At 42.1% G+C, this 24,901-nt stretch overlaps 1 protein-coding gene across 1 annotated transcript in view; it reads right to left on the bottom strand.

Moving 5' to 3' along the window:
• Positions 1 to 24,901, bottom strand: part of DNAH9 (dynein axonemal heavy chain 9) — a 330,059-nt gene that overhangs the window by 136,711 nt on the left and 168,447 nt on the right. The window contains exons 39-43 of the mRNA XM_038536892.1: positions 20,833 to 20,998; positions 20,004 to 20,106; positions 19,224 to 19,463; positions 11,555 to 11,716; positions 7,217 to 7,413 (exon numbers count right to left, since the gene is read on the bottom strand). Of these exons, the coding sequence (XP_038392820.1) occupies positions 7,217 to 7,413; positions 11,555 to 11,716; positions 19,224 to 19,463; positions 20,004 to 20,106; positions 20,833 to 20,998 (868 nt within the window). The remainder of the gene's footprint in view (positions 1 to 7,216; positions 7,414 to 11,554; positions 11,717 to 19,223; positions 19,464 to 20,003; positions 20,107 to 20,832; positions 20,999 to 24,901) is intronic.

Genomic DNA, 24,901 nt, shown 5'->3' with positions numbered 1-24,901 from the left:
CAGGTCTAGTATTTTTTTTTTCTTTTTTTTTTTTCGGGTCTAGTATTTTGAAGGGTAAGACCATGTTAGATTGTGTGAGTTTAATTAGAATGTGTTAAGTCAGAAAACTTGGGAACACATAGCACAGTGATCAAGCCACTGTGAAGAAATGGATAAGGGGGACGAAATTACAGGTGTCAGTGACCTTGGAATTGAAGAAATGAGCAGAACAAGAATGCAGGTGGAGTCAAACAATCAGAGTAGAGCATACATCTGAGATTAAACTGTGTAGGCTACAGTCCTGTGTCTGCCTTGTGTTAATGGTATTATGATGACAAATAACACATTCACATTAAGCAAAAGGCAATTGGTGGATAGAACAACTTAAGGGCAGTTATACCAATTTAGAGGAAGGGCTGGGGTGGGGTGGGGAGAGTTTGGATGAGTGGGACTTGACACATCAACAAAATATGAGCATGTAGGTTGTTACAGGGCTCCTCTTGACCTGTGGCTTGAGTTTTCTTACTATTGCACATTTCTGACATACACTGGGTCTGATATGACTGGGTCATAAGCAGAATCGGTAAACTAAATGTTTGTGGGTCCTCGATGCCTCTTCTCTCCTGTGAGATACATTTGCTACTAAGAAGGAAACCCTAGCAGGAGTGCAGGTTAAGTCAATAATGCCCACCTACTAGCAGGTAGGAAGAGTCTGGGCCCCACTCTTGTTAACACTGTGTTTTATATATATTTTTTTAATTTTTTGCCAATTGAATGGTTGAAAATATGATTTCAAATTTTATTTCTTTGATATCTAGGGAATTAAACACATTCATGATTAAGTATATATTTTTTATTTTATTAATTTCCTTTTCATGTCCATTGCCCTCTTTTTAAAAAAGTTTTATTTATTTAAGTAATCTCTATACTCAGCATGGGACTTGAGCTCATGACCCTGAGGTCAAGAGTCACATGCTCCTCTCTGTGCCACCTAGGTGCCCTGAACGCCCACTTCTTAACTGAACTGTTCTAGATTTGTAAGACCCCTTTAGGTGTGTTCTGAAACATCCCTCCAATTTGTCACTTTCACCTCTCAGTTTTAATGTGTTTTTGGATGTGTAGAAAATTCTGGCTTTCTGGATTTAAAATTGTAAGTCACTAACTTTTTGTAGTGAAAATTAATTCCCCTAAGTATTTAGGCATTATTTATTGACCTATGCTTAGTTCCTTTATGGTTTTGCTTTTCCCCTTTATAATTATTTAATTGGGATACTTTGACTCTGTCTCGTATCAGATAGATTTACACTTTCTCTGGCTCCCTTATTAAATCCTAGTTTTGAGGCATCAGGACAGTGTGTATACTCATCTTGTATCCTCTATAGTCCCATCACATTGAAGGTAGTCAATAAATTTTGGTTAAACTGAAACAGAACACGTACCTTATAGTCAGCATCACATCTGGGAGGATGTACACAATTACACATTATGCTAGGAGAAGGACTCAGCAGTTTTGTGTCTATATTAGGGGGTGCTGGACTCCAAGGATAAAAGAGAAACTGAGGTGCTAAGGCATCCGGGTTCTCTTTGGAGGAGAAGTTCACCTGGGTTCTCTGGGCCACCCCACACCCTCTCTATTCTGGAAGGCCTGAACTCAGTTTAACACGGTTCCTGCTATTCAATATCTAAATGGGAAATGCATCATTAGTTCTTAAATTCCCAGAGAAGAATGGTTCAGTCTGCAACTGTCAGCACTGGACTCCAGCTGGGGATTCATTAACAACCTCTGATGAGGGCAAAGGACTCTGCATTCAAATTACAAAATTTTAAAAAAAGATCAATATTCTGAAGGGCTCCTGGGCGAGAAAACCAGTGCAGTCTAAGTTAAGCCCATTACTGAATTCCTGTGAGATTAAAAACAAAAGCTAAAGATGTACCACAGCACAGCTGGAGGAAGGAGGCTTATTGAGGGCTACAAAAGCACACACATATGCACGCACAATGCATACATGTGTACAAACATGTATGTATGCACACACATATGTGCATACATATGCATATGTACGTGTGTACATATGCACACACATGTGCACACACATGCCCTAGAGAATGGATAAGATACACAAAGGAAGAGGCACAAGATAAGGACATCTAATGTTCCTTTTTTGTTAAGTGACGCTAAGAGAACAAAAAAGGCAGAATCTCTGTGGGAGCCAATAAACAAAGCAAAAAGATAAGGATTATGCCAAAAGCAGGGGAAAAGAGTTGGTGTGAAACTTTAAGGAAACGCAGAATAAAAATTTGCTGGAATGGTGAAGAAAATCAGCAAGAGAGCAAAATGGTACCATGAAGGACACAACAGCACAAAGAAAAAGCCTAGCATCTATGGACTGCTCGTTAAGCATGAAGTACTGTGCACACATAGCAACAACCCTACAACATAGACATTCTCATTATCCTCACTTCCCAGAGGAGGAAACTGCAGCTCAGGGAAGTTCAGTGTCCTCTGCCGAACACCACAGCCAATGAGTGGCAGACCCAGGATTTGAATGTGGGTCTGGCTCTGTCTCTAGAACCTGTGCCCATAACCCCTACTCAGTGCTCCATGGTTGGGTTCAGCATAAAAGCAGCAGGAAAAATTAGCAGACCAGAGAGCTGGCTAAGAACTCATGTGGTAAGAAGAAAGAGCTAGATGATAAAATCAAAATGAGAAAATGAGTGAAAATATCAGTGAGGGTGACAAAACATGAGAGACACCTAACTCTGGGAAATGAACAAAGGGTAGTGGAAAGGGAGGTGGGTGGGGGGTTGGGGTGACTGGGTGACAGGCACTGAGGGGGGCACTTGGTGGGATGAGCACTGGGTGTTATGCTATATGTTGGCAAATTGAACTCCAATAATAATAATAAAAAAAAACCCAGTGAAAATATAGAATTGTAAAAAAAAAAAAAAAAAAGAGCATAAGCCTCATTGCACCTATGAACATATACCCTTATCTTGGCCCCTCGACCAGCCCTGTGGGTTCCTGAGGGGTGCTACAGCCTCCATCCTGCTCTGCCTCACCCTGCTCCCACCCTGGGTATCAGAAGTTGGACCTCCCTGGAAAGAATCCTCTCTTCCTCGGGCATCGTGGGCAGTGACATGAGGCCACGAATCTTCTGTCACTCTTAGGTCTTATGTTTCTCACTGTTGGTAGACATTCCATTTTCTGGCATAAGGGGGGTGTTTCTGCTCTATGTGTCTGGTAGAGGTAGCAGAGGGTCAAGAGGCCCCAGGGGACAGGAGTGGGGGGGAGGGGAAGAGAAAGGACAGAAGGGGGCAGAAGGGGATAGATGGGGAGGGGAGAGGAAGGCAATGCAAAGACAATGTCATGGGGAACTGATGTTTTTAAACAAGCGTACATGAAATTATATTCCCAAATATACTTTAATCTTGAGAACTGCCTCCCCTTATTTTTCCATTGCTAATGCAGCTCAGGCTTCTCTCTGAAAACCATCTTCAGGGCCTGTTAAGGAGCCTTGGGAGACAAGCCAGTCTTTACAGCCTTATTTTTTCCTACAAACAGTATTAGTCTGATCACCCATGTTGGAAAATGCATTGACCAAATCACTTGCTCTTCTCCCAAATTTAATTTATCCTGAAAGGACAGAGATTTGTCTCAATTCCAAGACTATGACACAGGGTCTGATAGCTGTTTAAAAGGAAGGAAAGTGCTCACTGAAATTTTCTGAGGTTCATGAACAGATGTCCCCAGATGCTGGTCCTGGCCACCTAGTATGCACCAGACACTGTTTTGGGGATTCAGCGGTGGGCAAGACCGAGTCTGCACACAAGGAGCTCACACTGGATTGGGAAAGATGGAAATGCAGACAAGGAAGCACCACAGTGTGATGGCTGAGGGCGAACCCACTGGAGCCACAGTGTGCAAGTATAAGCTTTGGCTTGTCTATTTCTGGGGTGTGTGGTGCTAGGCAACTTCTTCCATATCTCTGGGTTATAGCCTCCTCATTTGTAATATAGGGATAAGAGCAGACTCTACTTTCTTCAGGGTTTTTGTAAAGGCTAAATGAAGTGATGTGTGCAAAGGTCTACACACCAGGCCCATGGTGAGTTCTGTGTTCAGGGTAGCCTGCATGCCACATCGAATGCTGCCCTTCCGGAGAGGTCTTCCTGACTGCCCTATTTAGAATTGCAATCAACACCCTCCCCACTCTCAACCAGCACCCTTCCACCCTTCCTTCTCTGTTTTTCCTCTACGTCATTTACCCTAAATGACATGCTAAGAATTTTTGTTAAGTACCTGCTATGTTCCAGACACTGTCCTAGGTATTAGGGATCTAGCAGTGAATAAAACAAAGGTCCCTGCACTCATAGTATGCCTAATCCATAGATATTTGTTGGTTGGATGGATGGATGGATGGATGGATGGATGGATGGATGGATGGGTGGATTGGTGGGTGGGTGGATGAATGGGGGGATGTATGTAAACAGAGTGATTAATCATGACAAATGCAGCAGAGCAGTCAAGTTATATAAGGTGAGGACCCAGCGTGGCAACTGACTTTAGCAAGAAGGGGCTCTGTGGTGACTGGAAAAAAAAGCTTCTTTGTTCAATTGGTAAGAAATAGATCAATAAGAGAATGAGAAGTGAGAAAGCATGACAAGTATAGACAACAATTTTGATGAGTTTGCTGTGAACAGAAGCAAAAAAGAAATGGTGTAGGAGATGAAGATGATGTGAGAGTGAAGGAATTGTTTATTACCTTTGATAATAATAATATGGCAGGTTTGTAGGTAGATACATATGATAGAAATTACTCAAGTAATGATGATGGGACAAGAGGGGAAAGAAAGGAGGAGGGAGGCAGGAGGGAGAATGAATAATTTAACTTCAGGAAGGAGTCAAGTCACTAAGAAGATGCTAAGAGATCAGATCCAGGATGTACATGGAGGGATTGGCCTTAGGTAGGAACAGGGAAGGTTCATGTACTGAAATAGTAGAGAAGATACAACTTGTGGGTGGCATGCAGGTGGGATGCAGATGGGCTGTTAGATTTGATGGCAGGGAAAGAGAATTCTCTTCTGGCTGCTTTCACGACCTCAGTGAAGTAAGAGATGTGCTCATTAACGGGAAAAAGAGAGATGGGAACTAGAAGCTTGATAAAAGAAGAAAAATGTGGGATGCAATCACCACAGGCAGGGTAAGAGAGCAAACTGCCCACGGTAGTGGAGGTGGGTTTCCAGCCAAGTCAAGGGCCCATGTGATATACGTGGCTGAAAATCTGAAGCACACCAAGCCCAAATGGTGGTGGTTTTTCTGCAACAATCTTCAGAGGGTTGGGACCAGGTGTGGAATAAGACAGTTGGGATTAACTAGAATGGGGTTAAGTCACATGAACATAAGGCCAGGAAAGTTAGCGGAGCTTGTACCAGGATGACGAAGTTTATGGTGGTTGAGGATAGCAAAACCATGGTAGGTAGAAGGGTGAAGGAGTCTGAGAAAGTGGTTGGCTCCATGAAATGAAGTCTTGATGAAGTTTAAGAGTAACTGGAGTATTTTTATTTGGGAAAATATGGAAGGACCTTGAAGTGAGATAGTCATAGATGGAGAAAGTCAGACAGAGAAAGACGAATACTATATGGATCTTACTTATATGTGGAATCCAAAAAAAAAAAAAAAAAAAAGAAAAGAAAAAGAAAAAAGAAACACAACAAACACACACATAGAAACAGAGATCATATTTTTAGTTGCCAGAGGTGGGGGAATGGGGCTGAAGAATTACATAAAGGTGGTCAAAAGGTACAAAATACGAGATATAAGATAAATAAGTTCTGGGGATGTAATGTAGAACACAATGACTATAGTTAACAATACCATATCATATATTTGAAAGTTGCTACAAGAACATATCTTAAAATTCTCATCCCAATGGAAAACAAACAAACCCCGTAACCTGTGAATGACTGTTAATCTTACTGTGGTAACCATTTTGTATTTTACACCTATGTCAGATCATGATGTTGTCCACCTTAAACTAATACAATGTTAGATGCCAATTCTATCTCAATAAAACCAGATAAAGAAAGAATATCTGGAATTAAAAAAACAGAGCAGATGAGTGGAAGGGTAGGAGGTACATGTCAGAGAGTAGGCTTGTGGAGATGGGTTCATCACTGATGACAGAAATTCTAGGGTAGGAACATGCGAGTGTGTGCCTGAGAGGGAATAGAGGAAATGACCCCTGGAGCTAATGAGGCCAGGGAGCAGAAGGACCAGGTGATACAAAGATGCCCACCATGAAGAAAGATATAGTTGAGGAGGGAAGCTGGTCCAAGCACTCAGGAGAGTTGGTAAATGTTGGGGAAGCAGTCAATGTCAGTAGATGGCAGTGACAAGGCGAGATGGTGAGTATGAAAGTCCAGTTACTCGGGCTTTTGAAGAACTGGGGTTTGTGAAGGATAAGGGAGGGGGGTGGTTTAAATGGGCCAACGAAATGAGATGGGATAGAAGGAAGGTACTTAGCTCTTTCTAGGTTCTGGGGTATACCGAATGGAGAAGAAAAAAGAGTTTTCCTCAACTCAGGGGTCAGGGAGGTTTCACTTAGAATCATCAATGAAGGGGAAGCTCAGAGAAATTGAAGATGAGGTGGGTTGTGCTGCTGAAGTGCATGGGAACCAGGGGACAGAGTGGAAAGATTCTAGAAGGCAGAGAGGGGTGGTAGACATGACTCAGTTGGGAAATGTAAGGAGCTGTTTTGGGACAGCATCGGTGTGAGTATAAATCATCTGAGAGGCTTGGTGACTACTCTCAGTGACTCAATGATCCTTAAAAGGGTATTTAATTTTTGACATATGTGAGCATTTAAACAAAAATCTTCAATCTCATTAATGTAAAGTTGGCCCTCAGACTCGTATGAGGTAGGGATGCAGGTCCTGAGCTGTTCTGATATCTCTTTTATGATCTCAAAATTTCCCTTGGTGTCACTGTGGTCATGCTTAGTGATGGTAAATGACAGGGAAATAAATCCAGTTCTGCCTCAGTTCAGCAGCCTGCTGCCCCCCAGGGCCGGTGGTAGAAGCTGTGACTGCTGCTCTATGAGTCGCCATCTTGATTTTCATGGCAGGAGCAGCTCTGCCTTCCTGGTTTTATCAAGGTTGGGACATCTGACATTGGGAAGAAGACATCTGATGTTGGGAAGAAGAGACAGTTGAGGAAAGGCAAGAACAGAAGCACACTTACACATGGCGCATGGCATCCTCAAAGAGAACCAGATCCATGACTGTGTTGACTTCATTGTGGTTCTCTAGGGCTTCCACCAGAGTTTGGGTCAAAAGTCCCCACGACTGAACAGGCATGTACTTTGGTTCACCAATACCACTGGCAAAATGGCAATACATGTTCAGGCTTTGGGTCTGCTCCACAGTCTCATCAATATCCTGGGGGTGGAACACAGACATAAGGATCCTCCCTGCTGAATCAATTCTGATTCCATACAGAATGAAGACCCTCATTTGCTTTTTTCTCTCTGAACATTTCTTGCAAATTAAATATCAGTGATGCTTCTAATACTTCCTTTTTCCTGAGAAGCTCTTAAAAAGTAGATGTTTAACATTCATTTACTAGCTCCATGAAGTCATGGGTGATGTTTGTTATTCCTTGCAGGCTGAGGATGGGAAATGGAAGGTACTTTTCCCATATGCATAGTAAGAGCCCATGTCTGGATAGAGGAGCAGATGGGGACATACGGATAGATTTCCCTAAGCAAGGGCTCTTTCACCACTGCTGGGTGAAGGGATCCATGTCCCAATGGCCTCATCTCCTCCACAACCATTCCAACAGGTCTTGGTTCCCAATCCACAGCAGCATCATAACATCCTTTTCTTTTTTCTGTGAGATAGACACTATAGGCTGCCAGTGTCTGTCAGTGTTCTATGGCTCATCCCATAGAACTTGATTTCTAAAAAAAACATGTCATGAGCCATCCTTAGATGGCTGGTTTGTTTATGGGGATACTGATAATCTGAAAACATTCACACTAAAGCCCCCTACATATAATATTTTCATAAATATATGAACCATGTGTGTTAATTCTTGCCACAGGGCAGACCTTAATATGTTTAATAAAAACCTAGTACAACTCAATTAATTTAAGAGATAGGGTGTCTGTGTCTCTTTACTACGAATACACCCTCTAAGTATCAAAGAGATCAAAAGCTAATCTCTTTTTTACTTTAGAAAGGAACTATTTACTTATCAAGACCCAATCCTGGGGGCACTTGGGTGGCTCAGAGGTTGAGCGTTGGCCTTTGGTTCAGGTCATGATCCCAGAGTCCTGGGATCAAGTCCCACATGGGGCTCCCCACAGGGAGCCTGCTTATCCCTCCGCCCATGTCTCTGTGTCTCTCATGAATAAATAAATAAAATATTTTTTAAAAGACCCAATCCTGGAGACTTCAAAAGGAAGAAAAGTGGTAGAGGAAGTAAGTCCAAGAACTAGCATGTTTTCTAGTGCCTAAGTAGGAATTTATACCAGTATGAGCAACTGTCCCCATCTGCCATTTTTTCTTCCAAAGTTCTGACTGAGAGAGACACCTGGGAAAGAGTAATCCACATGCTATTTATCAGCAGGGGCATTAGTCACTGTAGGGTTAGCTCTGTAAGCCCATGGGACAAGATTCATCAAACCTAATGGAGGGTAAGTAAGGATGACAGTCCTATCTATAGACAGACCAGGATTGCTATCTGGTTTATAAGAATGAAATAGAAAGAGTTAAATATCAAAGAGTTATATAGTTTGAAGGTGATCTCAGGGCCATGGAAAGCCATTAAACTATTCTGGTTTTGCCACACATTAACCATAAATGTCTGGAGACCTGGATAAGATTTAATGCAAGGCAAGAGATCCATTCTTGCTTGCTGCAGAAAGCATGTGGGGAAGTGATGTGGGAATCCATTTACCTAGTTTGAAAATGGGCTAATATATTGGGAATGGGTCCTGATAGAATTTAATTTACACTAATGAGCTAGCAGAGGAATGACTGAAGATAGTTCTGAAAAGCCTGCTCTACAAAGACTCTTTGATGAACAAAACAACGTGTCTCAGATTTTATGATCAGAGCCAGGCTGTGCAGGAGGGAGACAGAAAACCAACCCGTGCAATGAATCAAAGATTTCTTAATAGCGACACCACATCATACAAGGGCCACTTCTCAGAGAACTTTAAGATTTAGTGGTGGAAACAGGATTGTATCATTTCCTTGGTGAAAACTTGGCAACTTTTCTTTAATACCGATATCAAGATTCAATGCAGTCAAAGGTACTTACGGCTGGCACTTCAAATATTGTTGGGGAAGGATGAGGTCAGTATTAATTATATCTGGGTCTATGATCAAAAGAATGTGTTCTTAGGATACAAATGCACATAGAACCTCTATTTCAAAGGCTGAGTGTTGTTACTCTAAATTGCCAGCTCAGATAGATGGGAGAAGATAGTCAAGGTTCGTTTGCAGATCTAACAATGAATGAATGAGTTGGCAAATTCTACAATGCTCATAGGGCATCTAAGATGTGGGAGTACTTAACATTGGGGCAGAGAAAAATGATAAGTGGAGGAATTTCAGGGTGTTCATACTAATAAAGAGCAGATTGAGATGTTACTTAAAAGTGCTGCCAAGGGGTGCCTGGTAGTGCAGTCGGTTGGGTGTCTGACTCTGGATTTTGGCTCATGTCATGATCTCATGGTGGTGAGATTGAGCCCTGCATCAGGCTCCATGCTCAGTGTTGAGTCTGCTTGGGATTCTCTCTCTCTGATCCTCCTGCTCATGCCCTCTCTCTCTGTCTCTGAAATAAATAAATCTTTAAAAAGAAATGCTGTCCATCCAGAAATACATCCAGAAGGCTGTCATGTAGGTTGGGATGGACTGTAAATATCTTCACAGGTAGACACAGGATGGTATCAGAAAAAAATATGGAGTGAGACCTAGCAAGGTGAGCATTGGGACAACATCATGCATTTAAATAAAAGTTTTAATTATTTCTAAGTTCAAGAGAGGACAAGTGGTATGTGTGGAAAACATGGAGGTTTGGCCAACTTTTGGAAAGCTCAGTGCTAGTTGTGGGGTAATTTTGACACAAAGAAGTGTAATATGATCTTAGGCTGTGTTAATGTATCAGTGCTTCCCAAGGCATATGGAATATTTGTTCTGCAAATTATTAATAGGTTTTATCAAGGGAAAAGAGTTTTTGGGTTTCATACATTTGAGAAATGATAAATGAATTAGGGTTATTCAAGATTTTTAGGGCTTTAATGTGCTGAAAACACTGTGAATTCCCAAGGGATGGGTAGAATATGAAATATTTCTCAATTTATTTTATCATGGATATTTTCTTTTCAAGAAGTATATTGTAGTGCAACGAGTTAGTAGGGCAATTTTGGGAAATGGTAACAAAATTATAGTATATATAAGAGGCAATGATGATCTTGCTTTTTGTCAGACCCCAGTTAGGTTGTGTAATGAAAGTCAGACACCATGATTTCAGATTGGGGAACTAATGGAAAAGCAATCAAAATGATAGCAAATTTCTCTGGGTTTTAAAACAAGTGATATCAGAACTGGCTAAAAAAACAGAGGCTATTTGGTCTGAAGAAAAGAAGACCTAGGAAGGACAAGGCAAATGGTCTTAAAATATGTGAAAGTTTTTCATGTAGACCTAAAATTACTGGGCAAGGAAATAAATTTTAGATCACTATTAGAAAAAAGTTCCAGCCTTTAAAATTGTTCAAAAGTTTCCAAATTTCAAAATTGTTCCAAATTTCCAGTCACGAATAGCTCCAAAATGGAACCCTTAGGAAAGATGAGGGTGGGCAATTTCAAGGACATTGGAGTGTCCACTGGAATGACCAATCTGAGAGATGTTACCAAAAGGAGTCAGTATATATTGAGGAATTGCAGGGTGCCTGGGTGGCTCAGTGGTTGAGCCTCTGGCTTTGGCTCAGGTTGTGATCCTGCGGTCCTGGGGTCAAGTCCTTTATCAGGCTCCTTGCAGGGAGCCTGCTTCTTCTTCCTCTGCCTATATCTCTGCCTCTATGTCTCTCATGAATAAATAAATAAATAAATCTTTAAAAAAATAATGAGGAATTGGATCAGATGATCCCCACAGACCTTCTTAACCCTGAGATCTTATGATTAATTGGTGCTTTTACTTGTCTTAGCATTTTTCTTTTTTTTTTTCTTAAGATTTTATTTATTTATTCATGAGAGACCCAGAGAGAGAGAGAGAGAGAGGCAGAGACACAGGCAGAGAGAGAAGCAGGCTCCATGCAGGAAGCCTGATCTGGGACTCGATTCCAGGACTCCAGGATCACACCTTAGGCCAAAGGCAGGCGCTAAACTGCTGAGCCACCCAGGGAGCCCCCCTAGCATTTTTCACCTCAGCAAAATAATGATAGATTTTCTTTCCCTAATCTAATCTGTAATTTACCCCTCCATTTCATGAGCTAGATTTTATCATTTGGGTGATTATCTGCATAATAATTATTTTCAAATGTAAAAAAAAAATTGGCAGGGTAATACTCACATCATAAATTTTCTTGACCACTTCTGTCTGGATTTTATCAAAAAGATCAAAGTCCTTTTCTTCCACCATCTTATCCCGATAAACTCGATTTGATTCATGCAGATAGAGCTTTACTAGGTCCTGTGTGGATTTTACACATTCCACTGAGGAGAACAGGATGCCCTTTAAAGAGAACAGACAAAATGTAATGTGAATTACAATTATCAAAAAGGGGGCTATCTTGAAAAACCCCAAGGGAACCCCTCAAATGGTTATACGCCAAGAGTATGAGTGAATCACAAATCTATTTTGTCCTCACAGAAACTGGAGCCCAATTTCAATTTCCTCAACCCCTGGTAACTGCTTACCAGAAGCAGAGGCAGAAGTATGTAATCTCTGAAAGAGAACAGCATCATCCAAACACTCAAATTATCTGCACATTTAAAAACTCCTCATGTCTGGCAAGCAAACAAAAATTACTGGGAGTACCAGAAGATACAACCAAATCAAGAAAAAACTGACCCACAGGAGATCTAGGTATTGGAGTTATCAGACATAAACTTTAACAAAACTATGATTAAAATGACCAAGATATTAGAGGACATCAAGTAAAGAATTTCATCAGAAAACTGGAGTCCTTAAAAATTAATCAAATGGAAATTCTCAAATTAAAAATTATCCTAATTACAGTTACTGAAATTAAGAACTAATCAGTGGGGTTAACAGCAGAATAGACAGAGCTGAAAATAGAATTAGTTTACAGGAAGAGAGAGTAGCACAAAATATTCAGCTTGAATCACAAATAGAAAAAAAAGAAACAGCATAAGGGACATATAAGACACAGTGAAAAGTTCTCATATACATGTATTAGAATACTAGAAGAAGAGAGTGAAGCAGAAGGAATATTTGGAAAGATATTGGCTGGGACTTCTCTAAAACTGGGGGGGAAAAGGCAACTGAAAAGATATCCACCCAGATTCAAAAGTGTTATAAACACTAAGCAGGATAAATACAAAAATAGCACATCTTGGGCATAATAGTGAAATTTCTGAAAATCAAAGACAAACCAAATCTTAAAAGTAAAGAAGTAAAAGAAAAAATGTGTGTACTGCATCAAAGGAACAGTAAGACTTGAGAATTTCTCAACAGAAACAATGGAAACCAGAGGACAATAAAAGGACACCTTCAAAATACTGAAAGAAATAGCTGCCGACCTAGACTAGCAACCTTGCTGCTAAACCCTCTTCCCAAAATTCTTTAAAAAAAATAAGAAACAAATATACTTTCAGTTAAACAAAAACTGAGAGATTATTTTCTGGTAGATAGAAGCTACACTAAAGGAGTTCTTCAGGCAGAATGAAAATGATTCCAAATGGAAGAATCAGAAATGCAACAGGAATAAGAACAATGAGAAGAGTAATATGTGAGCAAACCTAAGTAAATATTGATTTGGGCACCTGGATGGCTTAGTCAGTTAAGCATTTGCCTTCAGCTCAGGTCATGATCCCAGGATCCTGGGATCAGGTCCTGCATCGGGCTCTCTGCTCAGCGGGGAGCCTGCTTCCCCCTTTGCCTCTGCTGCCAGCTTGCACTTGCTCTCTTTAGTGCTCTCTCTGTCTCAAATAAATAAAATCTTTAAAACATAAATATTGACTAAGACAGAAATATTAGTGTATTATAATTTAATACACATATAATTATATATATAATAGTGCATTGTATTTATAGCTTAAGTTTCAATATACATTGAATTTTAAAAGTAACAATAGAATAAAATTATTCTAAGACCCCTGCAATATATGGCAATTGAGAATGTACTAATTTATAAAAGAAAAAGGGATAAAATGATGCATTTGGTAACCATTAGATGAATGCTAAGATGTATGCTAAAAGAGGGAGAAAATAAAAGAATAAAAAATGACTAGTTTGATGCAATACAAAACATGAGAGGAAAGGAAACATAGAGTATGGTAGAACATACTGAAAACAAATAGTATGAAGTAGATTTAATCCTAAATATATTATATAAAATAACATCAAATATAAATGAACTAAATATTTTAATTAAAAGACTATGATTATTAGGCAAGATTTTAAAAATCCAACTATATGTTGCTTATAGGAGATATACCTTAAACATAAGAAAGAAGAGGCTGAAATAAGAAATTGGAAAACACTATAGCATGAAGGAATTGGAAAAAATAGAGCATGAAGATACTGACTAAAATAATGTGGAATAGCCACATAGCTCCACAAAACTGACTTTGAAGCAAGAGCCAGTTTTAGAAATAAAAAAGTATAATCATTTCTCGGCCTTTTGGCTAAGATCAAGTGTAGAAATAAACAAGTATATTTAATAAGAAAAAGGTCAGTCCATTAGGAAGATATACTAATTCAAAATGTGTGTGCCCCTAATAACATAGTTTCAAAATACATAAAGCAAATATGACATAAACAAAAGGAAGAATGGACATGTCCACAAATGCAGTGGGAGGTTTCAGCATATTCTTTCTTAGAAACTGACAGAACAAGTAGTCAAAAAAAAAAAATCAGTAATGATGTAAAATATTTCAATGGCATGATTTACAAGCTTGACTTAATTGACATGTTGATTCAACTACACTCAGCATTTGAAGAATGCCCTATTTAAGAAGTGCACATTGGTCAGATCTTGGGACATAACATGGATCTCAACAAATTTCAAAGGAATAAAGTAATTGAGTATATTTTCTGACAACAGTGGAATTAAGCTGAGCATCAACAAGAGAAAGAGAACTAGAAAATCTCTCAATTTAAAAAAATAGAGCAATATACTTCCAAATATCCCATGGGTTAAAGGAGAAATCATAGGGGGAATTAAGGAATATTGTGGAGTGAATGATAATAAAAATACAACATATAAAAGTTTGCATAGTAGAGTGTAGGGCACAGTTAGTGATAAAGTCATAGCCTTAAAATGAATATTTTAGAAGAGCTGAAAGGCTGATGATTGATGACACAAGTAGCCATGTCAAGAAGTTAGAAAAAGGAGAACCACAACCCTAAAAGTGTAGAGAGATTATAAAGAAGAGAATGATTATTAATAATATAAAAGCGGATATCAAATAGAGACAGCAAATAAAGCTAAAAAATCTTATAATATTGATATACTTTTCAGTGTCTTTGAAAAGATTAGCACAATTGATAATTCCATAGTAAGGCTGATAAAAAGAGAAAAAGAAAAAATCAGAAATGGCACAAATAATATCCAATAAGAGGACATAATGTCAGACACACAAGCATCTAAAAGATAATCACAGGATGTTATAAATGATTGTATGCCAATAAATTAAAAATTAAGAACATCAATAACATCACAAATGACATGGAGAAATAGAAAATCTGAATTGTCTAATGTGTACAAAAGAAATTAAACTCATAACTTAAGCTCTTCCACAAAAAAACTCCAGATGGTTTCAGCAGTAAATTCTTCTGACATTTAAGAATGTTTTACAAAGGGATTCCTGGGTGGCACAGCAGTTTGGTGCCTGCCTTTGGCCCAGAGCACGATCCTGGAGACCCGGGATCGAATCCCACGTCGGGCTCCCGGTACATGGAGCCTGCTTCTCCCTCTGCCTATGTCTCTGCCTCTCTCTCTCTCTCTCTCTGTGACTATCATAAAAAAAAAAAAGAATGTTTTACAAAGTCTTCCAGAGAGTAGGAAAAGAAAGACCACTTTCCAAAGCATTCTATGAGGAAAGGAAAATTATAGGACAATCTTATTAACTGAGGTGCAAAAAGTATATTAAAAAATAGCAAATGGAATCTAGCAAAATATAAAAAGCTCAACATGCAGCAATTAAGTTAGGTTGATCATAGGAATGCAAGGGTGATCTAAGATTCAAAAATACTGTAATTTATCACATTTCCAGAAACAATGAGAAAAAAATTATATAATTATTTTAAGAGCTACAGAAAAATCGTTTGTTAAGTTTCAGCATACATTCAGAGTTAAAATTCTTAGGAGACTATAAACTGGTAGAAATTTTATTAATCTGGCAAAGAGCATCCACAAAAAGTAAGCATCACTCTTAATGGTCAACTATTAAAAGCTCTTCCCCCTAAAATTAGGAACCCAGCAAAAGGCCACTCTCATGACTTCTCTTCAACCTTGCATTGGCAGTCATAGCCGGCACAATAAGGCAAGAAAAAGAAATTATAAGATTAAAGGATTGGAAAGAAAGAAATTATTATCACCAGTATTTATTTAACCAATTTAACATGATTGTATATGTAAGTATAAACATCATATTGAACGAAGTTACAAAATAATATTTGTCATGGAATTCCATTCTGATAACATCCAAAAATAGGCCCAAAGAACTTAGGGTGTTAGAAATCCAGGTAGTATTTACCTCTTGGAGGGGAGAAAAAAAGAAAAAAGAAAAAACACAGATGAAAGGGGGAAAGAAGAGAGAGAGAGCTTTAGGGATATGGGAATGTTCTATTTCTTGATCTGAAGATCTTATTTTATTTCTCGTGGCTAAGTAGGTGGGATGACTTTGTGATAATTAACCAAGCTGTGAGCTTATGACTTGTGTACTTTCCTATATGTATGTTACACTCGATAAAAGTTTATTTTTCAAAAAGAAATTCCATTAGGTCCCTGTGGCCCGATCCACACCCATATCTCAGCCTCCCTTGTTCTCACTCTCCTAGGTGTCAGGCATGTACGAGATGCAGTGGGTAGGAAGAAGTACCATCCAGGAACCCTGACTTCTTGGAACCCTGACACCGTGAGGTGTGCTATGACTTGGAGTTTGTAACCTGGGGAAAGCCAAATGCTCAGTTAAGGACTGAGTCGATGTGAGCACGTCAAGCAAAAACTCTGCATCACCTTGGTTACGAGTTGCATGGAGATGGGAGCGGTTAATAAATTCTGCTACTCGGAGCTCTATCAGATTGTGTCCTGATCAGGACAGTGAGGGATGTATGGAGAAGGTCTGAATTACTGAGCCTCGAGTCAAGCCGGGTAAAGGAAAGCAGCTTGTTCTCTAGGCAATGCCTGTCTTCCAGCAGGCATTCAACTACCCCCCTCAGTGCTTCCATCAGGACTTCAGACAAGTAGGCAGGGAGGCAGGCAGCGGAGGCCATGGTCAAGCTGTAAGCCTGAAACTCCCTCTGGAGAAGGGTGGTGGGCCGTGTGGTTGCAGGGAGGCAGGGGCTCCAGTGGGGGATGCACTTTCCCACCGTTGTGGCAGGTGGCTGACAGCTGGCAGGCTGCAGCGAGGCCTGGATGGCACATGGTGCTCAGGGTGAACAAGAGACCTCCCTCCATGCCAATACCTCCCTTCCTGGCTCTCCCTTGACATTGCAGGGTCGCCACTGAAACAAGGTTGGAATATCACGGTGAGCATTTTGTAATGTATATAAAAGCTGAATCACTGTGTTCTACACTTGAAACTAATAAAATAATATGGCATGTCAACTACACTTTAATGAAAAAAATTAAAAACAAAAACAAGGCTGGAATAGAGCCGTCCTTCCTCAGAGAGCCTTTGCCGCTCAATTCCCTGCAGCGTAGAGTGGAACATTCTAGCTTTGGATGTCAGTGCTGCTGTTTATCACTTATGTGATCATATTCAAGGTACTCAGTGTGTCTATGGCATAATGTTGTCATTTCCAAGTTGGAAATCATTGGTTTTTGACCCTGCACAATTATTCCGAGGATTATTAGCTACTAGACGTGCAAGGTCTAGGACTGCGCTCAGTAAAAGCTAGCTATCATTACAGACCAGTGTCAGACTTTGTGAGGGCCCACTGTGGCCTCAAATAATCTTTCCAGTCTCCCCTCTCAGCGACCCCCTCCACCGGACTCTCCATTCCCACTGAGCTGGATGCTTGCTATTGATTGGTATAGACATTGTCTATACCTTTCCGTCTTCATGACCATTCATGCTGTCATCCAGCTGGTGACTTCCCTGAGCCTACCTTAAATTTGGATAATAATATGCATCCCAAAGTGTTGACATGAGTATACATCTCAGAGGGTGCAGGTGACAAGGTGTCTGTCCAGGTAGGAGCTGCGTGCTTCTGGTAAAAGAGACTTAATGCCCTCCCCACTTCAGCTTCTGCCCTATGAGCAATGTGGATTTGATCCAATGATGTTAACTCCCTTTTCTGCATTTGGGAAATGTAGAGGGTGACACCCCCACCTCACCAAGCTGCAGTGAGATTTAAGGGAGGGGGTGTGTGATAAAAAGGTCTTTCTCAATTAATATTTAACATATGAGAAATGAGAGTGGGCATGCACAAGCTTTGTTATCGTCCTGGCCTCACGGCTACAATCTGCAGGCTTCACAGGCTTGCAGGGAGTCTTTTTGCTACCTTAACTATCTTATACTTGTTCTCCTCCTCAGAAGTGCAGATGAGAGGGACAGAATGGTGTGGAAGATAGAGGGCCTGGCCATGAACCCAAAGACCCAGATTCTTGTTCCCATTCTTCACCTGCTAGCTGTATGCTCTCAGGAAAATATATAGAATCCCTGGGGGGTCCTGTGTCCCCTCATTTTGAGCAGTTAATGTTTATGAGGTCCATGACTGGGAGGGCTTTCCTGAGCCAGTTTAGGGGTGTTCTCAAAGACCTGCCCTCATGTGGGGCTTAGTGTCTCTACCTTTAGGATCGGCCATTCTGGAGCACAGTTGCTAGATCTCTGAACTCATGTTTAGGAGATTTCTGCATTTTACAACCCAAAGTCCTGGCTGGACCATGCAGACTCTATGCCCTCCGGGTCTGGACCTTTGCTAATCTGAGCTTCCCCAGAATCCTACCTGCACATTTAGTGCCCTGGGAAATTAATTCCAAATACTCCCTATGGAAGGTCATGCCTCACCCCCCAATCACTGTGACTGTCATTTCCCTACAGGTGCAGCCTCTGATTGATGTAAGAGGCATGCCTCCTCTATCGCTATAGTTCAGGGCTATCTTGGGGAGGAGTCTCTCTGAAAAGCAGTTTCAGCAGATTCTTGTCCAGGATGGGAAAGCTGTGGACTCCACCCTGTGACGATGGTGTACCTGACCAACAGGAAGAGGGAGTCGGACTTTGCTGCATTGCCATCAGGATGTTTTGACAGCAAAGGGTCAAGCAATGGAAAGCAACTGGCAGACAGACCATCACTATTCAGAAGAGCAGCTGGAAGCATCTTGAATGGCTGTGGCCTGGAAAGGAACCTGGAATTTTAAAACAGAGGCTTCCCAGGGGCTGGCAGATAGTATCTTAAGAGTATTACGACATGGCTTTTTTCTGGAAGTGGATCTATCCTGAAAGATTCAGAGGACATTCTTTTTGATCCCAAGAACAATGGATATAAAGCCAGGGCCTGCAAAGTAGTTTTCTCTTGGCGTTCCTTCTTATGCACGCTGGAGTCATTATATAACATTTTGTTCAAGATGTTGAGCCTTCTCCGACTCAAACGAACCAACTCAGAAACACGCCCTGGGAAATGATGTCAATGGCAAACAGAACTCTACCTGGCCAATGTCCTTCCTCTCGGATCCCATGGCATCCTGTTTACCTGTTTATGATGCTCACAGATCCATGTGAACTGTGCCTTTGCCTGAGGGTTTGGTGTTGACTATTGTTTTACTAAGAATGGAAGGGACTGGATCATCACTAAGCCTTCTGGGGCATCTTGGAGCAGATGGACTCACCTGGAAAATGTTGGCAAAGTCTCTGAGGTTGAAAACGTAGTGGAATTTGATCGCTGTGGGTAGGAACGTGGTGGCGATTTTCTGGTGGAAGGTCAGGGCCAGGCTGATGAGCTGGGGGCTAGATTTCTGCAGGGACACTGGGAAGCGCCCAAGCATTAGATGCTGAGTCAGGATGGTGCCGTAGATGGATGCCAGGGCATCTGGTCCCGGGAAGGAGAGGGCAAGTATACTGAAGTGGCGCTGCGCAAGGGAACAGGCATGTGAGTTAGAGTCAGAATCAACTTTTGGGCATTTGGGTAAAACAGCAAATAATTCTTATAAGGGCTTGGGGTTCTATATTCTGGTCACACTCCTCACACTGAACCAAAACAAAGGTTGAACCTAAATGATTGGGGGAGTGATGGGCTTTGGGCCTTCTGTTGAAGATGCCAATAGGTAGTAGGAAGAGAACGGAGCTGGAACTCAGAGCATCTGAGTCCCAACCAGTATTTGATACTTAAGATCCATATGACCGCAGGAGAGTCATTTCATCTCACTGAAGGTTTTCTACTCTGAAGAATGGGCTAAATCAGGTGGGCTCCATGGCCCCTTCCAGCTCAAAAACCTTCACAGGTCTAGGAGGGTCTTTGTCTCTCTAGAAATGCAAATCAGCATCCTGTATGATTTGCCACTTTAAGAGGCTGGATGGGTGAAGGGACAGTTATTACTTATCATTGAGTGATATCAGCTCTGGCGAGGTAGAATTTATTTAAGATTTGGGTACCATGGTTCCTCCCATACCTGAAGCCGTGGGTTGATGGTGAAGCTGCCTGCAGTGGGATTCATACAGGAGACATACTGCACATTCCTGATCTCCTTCAGGGACAGCTTATTCCGATCATACCTGGAACAGTCAGAAACCATGGTGAGAGGTGGGTGAGGGCCCAGGCAGGTGAGTGCCTTGTCAAAGTGAGGACGGATGTGTCCTATCATTCACTTGTTTGGGTAGTTAAAAAAAAAAATCTAGATCCATTGGTAGAGAATGAAAAAGGACAAGAGCCTGGGCCAAAGTCCTGAGGGATCCAACATCTACGGAAGTAGCGTAAGATAAAGAAGCCATAAGGATGGACTAAGGGGTAGGGGGGAAATGAAGAGCGTGAGACACCCCAACTCACACCCTGTGAGTTGTTCTGAAAGAGACAAAGGCTGTGAAGGCATGTAGGCACATGTGCACTACACAGGGTGTGAGCTGTTAGCACCTGCGTACATGTTCAGAGCTATAGGACCACAGTGGGGGGAGGGGGGGACAGGAGTGGTTAGCTCTGCTTTGGGGGTTTAGAGAATGCAACTTTTGAGATGAATGTTGAAAAAGAAAGTAGGCATTTTTTTGGGGGGCGGGAAGTGCTCAGGATCTTCCTCGACCACACTTCCTATGTGGGCATTAAGACCCCTGTCTGAAAGAACACCCCAGAAACAGAATTTCGTGAGGAACGAGGTTTGCCATGGGGATTCTCATTTAGCACCAGCACTCAGCTGTGGTCTGTGCATCCAGGGGAACAGCCTTCGGCACTGCCTTAGGCCTCCCCCCACCGCCCCATGGGCCCCAGTCCTTTTGTATGGGTGTTCTTACCAGTGGCCATAGTCCAAATGCTGCCTGATGATGGTGTGGGGCTGCACGGTCCCATAGGCATCCACCTCGGGCATGTTCATGTCATCAATGAAATAGATAAGCTTCTTGTTGCCTGGGGGGCCATAATTTCTTCCAGCCTTCTTCTCTAGAGGCTTTTCCAGGACAGCTGAAGAGATGAGTCAGTTATTGAGGGAGGGAGGTCCCAACCTCAGATGTCAGCACTGAGACAGAACAGGTGTCAAGGGCAGGTTGACAATGACACAGCATGCACTTGCCTGCAGACAGCAGCAGTCACTACCAGATCCAGACCATTCTATGGGAACAGAGGTGAAGCTGGGAATCACCTGGAATCAGCTAGTAGTAAGGGCGACTGCATCACCCAGGCGTTCAACACCTGGCTGTGTGCCCTGTGTCAGGTACGATCTCATTTACAAATGCGTATGATCTCATTTAATCCTTGCAATGTCAGCACAAGATTAGTAGTATCATCCCATTTTACAGATGAGGACACTTGATGCCCAAAAGTACAAGGTACTTTTCTAAGGTGAAGCCAGGACACAGGTCCAGAGCATATATGTTACAGAGCCCACACTCCACTTACCTTACTTGCTGTGGTCCCCAGGTTTGCTTATAGAGTAGAAACAGAGGAAACCTTCAGTCTCTACCTGGTACTCTAGTCTCAGGGAAATCTACACACACACATGTCCTGGCTAGAGCCGGCTTCTCTAGCTATGACAACATGGGGGCACAGAAGCTGTGGCTCCCATAGCAGGGTGGGTGGAGGCCCTTTCCATGCCTGGGGGATAAGACCTGGGGGCTACTGGACAGTTTGTCAGCAGAGTTCCCGGAGAATTCACCTCCCTGACAGGGAATGGGAATAGCCACCCCAGAGAATTTCCCAGAAGCTTTCCAGCATTGCAAAGGGCTCCTCCACTGCCTTTGGGTTATCAGGCTCCTAGCAGAGCATCTCAGTGCCTTTCTGGAGACTTAGCTACAGACTGTCTTCTAGAATTTTTTCTTCAAACAGCACCGCTGTCCAGCCTGACAGGACTTGTTTAGGACAACCTTGAGTGATGGAGTGGAGATATATGTACTTTTTTTTCCCCCAATAAAGCAATTAAATATGGCTTGCAAGAACTGACACTTCGGGGATCCCTGGGTGGCTCAGTGGTTTAGTGCCTGGCTTTGGCCCAGGACGCGATCCTGGAGTCCCGGGATCGAGTCCCATGTCGGACTCCCAGCATGGAGCCTGCTTCTCCCTCCTCCTGTGCTCTCTCTCTATCATGAATAAATAAATAAATAAATCTTTAAAAAAAAAAAAAAGAACCGACACTTCTTATTACAGCTGGAAGCTCTAAGAACCATCTGATTCCTTCTTTTGAAAAACAAGTTTGTAAACAAGGAGAAAGTGTCAATAGACATTTGGAGGTGACAGATAGGAAGACAAGTCCCTTCAAGAAGCTTGAATATTCTAATTTTCTGGTCCTGAGTTAAATTAAGTGTTTCAAATATGAATTAGATTTAAATTTAATTAGCATCAATTAACATACACTATCAACCAATTAATCACCCAACACCTTTTCCCCCCTAAAGATATAACAACTATATATGAGATCTGTCAAAATGAAATATAATTAATGGGCTGCCAAGGACATGTTTTTGAGAACAGTCCTTCTAGGAGGAAATTCTCTTCTTAGGGAGACTTGTTTTCTTTTCCCCCTCCCCCAAAGCAGTGATATTCAAATCAACCCCTGGAATGAAGCAGACCCCTATAATTTGGGTTGATTAAGCTCTTTATGCTTCTAAAGGATTATTGAGGAGAAAAGCATGTCAGTTAGCAAGAAGTGGGCTTGGAATGTGGTGGATCATCCCAAAAGGATCATGTGGAGTCCTCCAGGGAGGGAAGACCCTTTCAGGAAAGACATCCAAATTTTTATCCCTATAGGTGGCCAAGCTCTGCCCCAAGTTACATCTTGGATGAAATGGGGGTTCAGTGATCGTTAACAGACAGAACTGGAGAAACAGAAGTGGATTTCAGTTTTAGCAAACATGCTGGTGAAGGCACTCAACACATGAGAAGTGTAAAGGATCATGATTTTCCCCCTGCACTTCTGGGTCCTGCATTGTTGTAAACAAGGCCTGAGAGTCAAGCCCATTCCTGGCCCAGAGTTCACCCGCTCCATCTTTTAAAAAAACATATTTAGTTATTTACTATTTAGAGGAAGTGAGTGAGCACAAGCACGAGTTGGGGGAGAGGTGGAAAGAGAGGGAGAAAGAGAATCTCAAGCAGACTCCCTGGTGAGTGTAGAGCCTGATGTAGGACTCGATCTCAGGACTCTGAGATCACGACCTGAGCCAAGAGCAAGAGCTGGATGCTGGGCAGCCTCGGTGGCTCAGCAGTTTAGTGCTGTCTTCAGCCCAGGGCCTGATCCTGGAGACCCGGGATCAAGTCCCATGTTGGGCTCTCTGCATGGGGCCTGCTTCTCCCTCTGCAGGTGTCTCTGCGTGTCTCTCGCCTCTCTCTGTCTCTCATGAATAAATAAATAAAACATTATAAAAAAAAAAGAGCTGGACGTTTAACTGACTGAGCCACCCAGGCACCCCCATCGGCTCCAACTTACTGAACTTCTCCGTATGGACTGGCCTGGCCCTCAGCCTGTGGCCATGTCCTGCACTAGTGGCCCTCTGCTTTAATTCATATCACTCCTTCTGCAATATTTCAGCATCATCATACACTCAAAGAGCAATTTCAGTTTCAAAGTGGGTTCCCATCTGTTCTTGTTTCACTGTCCCCACCGTGACCACCCTTTGCCCGTTGGCTCCCACCTGCTAGGTACAACATCCTCCCAAATGACCTCCTTGCTTTCGCCCTGGATCCCTTTACTCTATAATAGTCTCAAAACAGCAGACAGGAGTACAATAGTAAGATGTAAATCAGCTCATACCTCAGTCTCCTGCTTAAAACTCACCTGGGGCATTCTATCTCACCTGGGGCAAGAGCCAGTCTGCTCATGTCCCCAAATCTTGCGTCTCTGTTTTTCTCTCCGATGCACCCCTGTCCATTCTCTGCTCAAGCAGTCCTGCTCTCATACACTTGCTGCCACGGGGCCTTCGCTCTGGCTGATGCCTCTGCCTACAATCCTTTCTCCCAAAGGCCAGCACAGCTTATTCTCTCACTTCCATCAGGCATTTATTTGCTCAAATGCCATTTCTCAATGAGCCCTGCCCTACACAAGGGCTAAAATTAACCTCCACTCCCTGTGCCTGCTTCATTTTAAAATTTCACTTAAAATGCTATGTATTCATCTTATGTATTATGTTACCCCCTCCACACTATAAATTCCACGAGGACAGGGATCTTCTTCTGGAACCGCAGAGAAATGTACTAGAACATTACCTAGCACACAGTAGGGTGTCTGAAAGATACTTATTAACAAATGAATGAACTTTATAACAAAACCCATGAATGGCAAAGAGAGATATATTATCATGATTTTGTAACTAAGAAAACAGACACTGACACTGAGGAAGGTTGCCAGCCTTGTGGGAATTAGGATCCAGGTCTGTAGATCCTGATTCTAGTGCTTCTCTCAGGGAGAGAGCCTTTGGATGCCTTCACACCGCAGTCCCTGTCTAAGGCTACCCTGGCCATTCCCAGCCTATAGATTCATCAGGTCTTTGAACTCAGAGCAGGGTGTCCATTCACTTGTGGTGCATCACTAAAGACCTGGTACTCTACGGAGTTAGTGATATGCATGTATCACTGAGCAGCCCTGCCATGTATTAAAAATCTTTTAACAAATGAGAAAACTGAGGCTTAGAGAAAATCCAGGGCTCTATTCGGGGTGTTACAGCTACTGAATGGTCAAGCCAGGACTCTAACCTGGGCCACCTGGGGTAGCTGGTACTGCGAGCCACTTGAACATTTTCACAACACGGCTTCTGCCCTTGAAAAATGCCCAGTTTGGAGAACTCACTGCCTGACCACACTTTTGACAGAGATCATTAGTAATTAATCATGTCTGACTTTGTAGTGATGTTCCTTTTCTTGGAAATATTTCCCGTCCAC

Source organism: Canis lupus, chromosome 5, assembly GCF_011100685.1.
Source record: "Canis lupus familiaris isolate Mischka breed German Shepherd chromosome 5, alternate assembly UU_Cfam_GSD_1.0, whole genome shotgun sequence".
In the NCBI taxonomy this organism is placed as follows: Eukaryota; Metazoa; Chordata; class Mammalia; order Carnivora; family Canidae; genus Canis; species Canis lupus.
The sequence above is the reverse complement of the archived record's forward strand: the minus strand, read 5'-3'. Positions and strand labels throughout refer to the sequence as shown.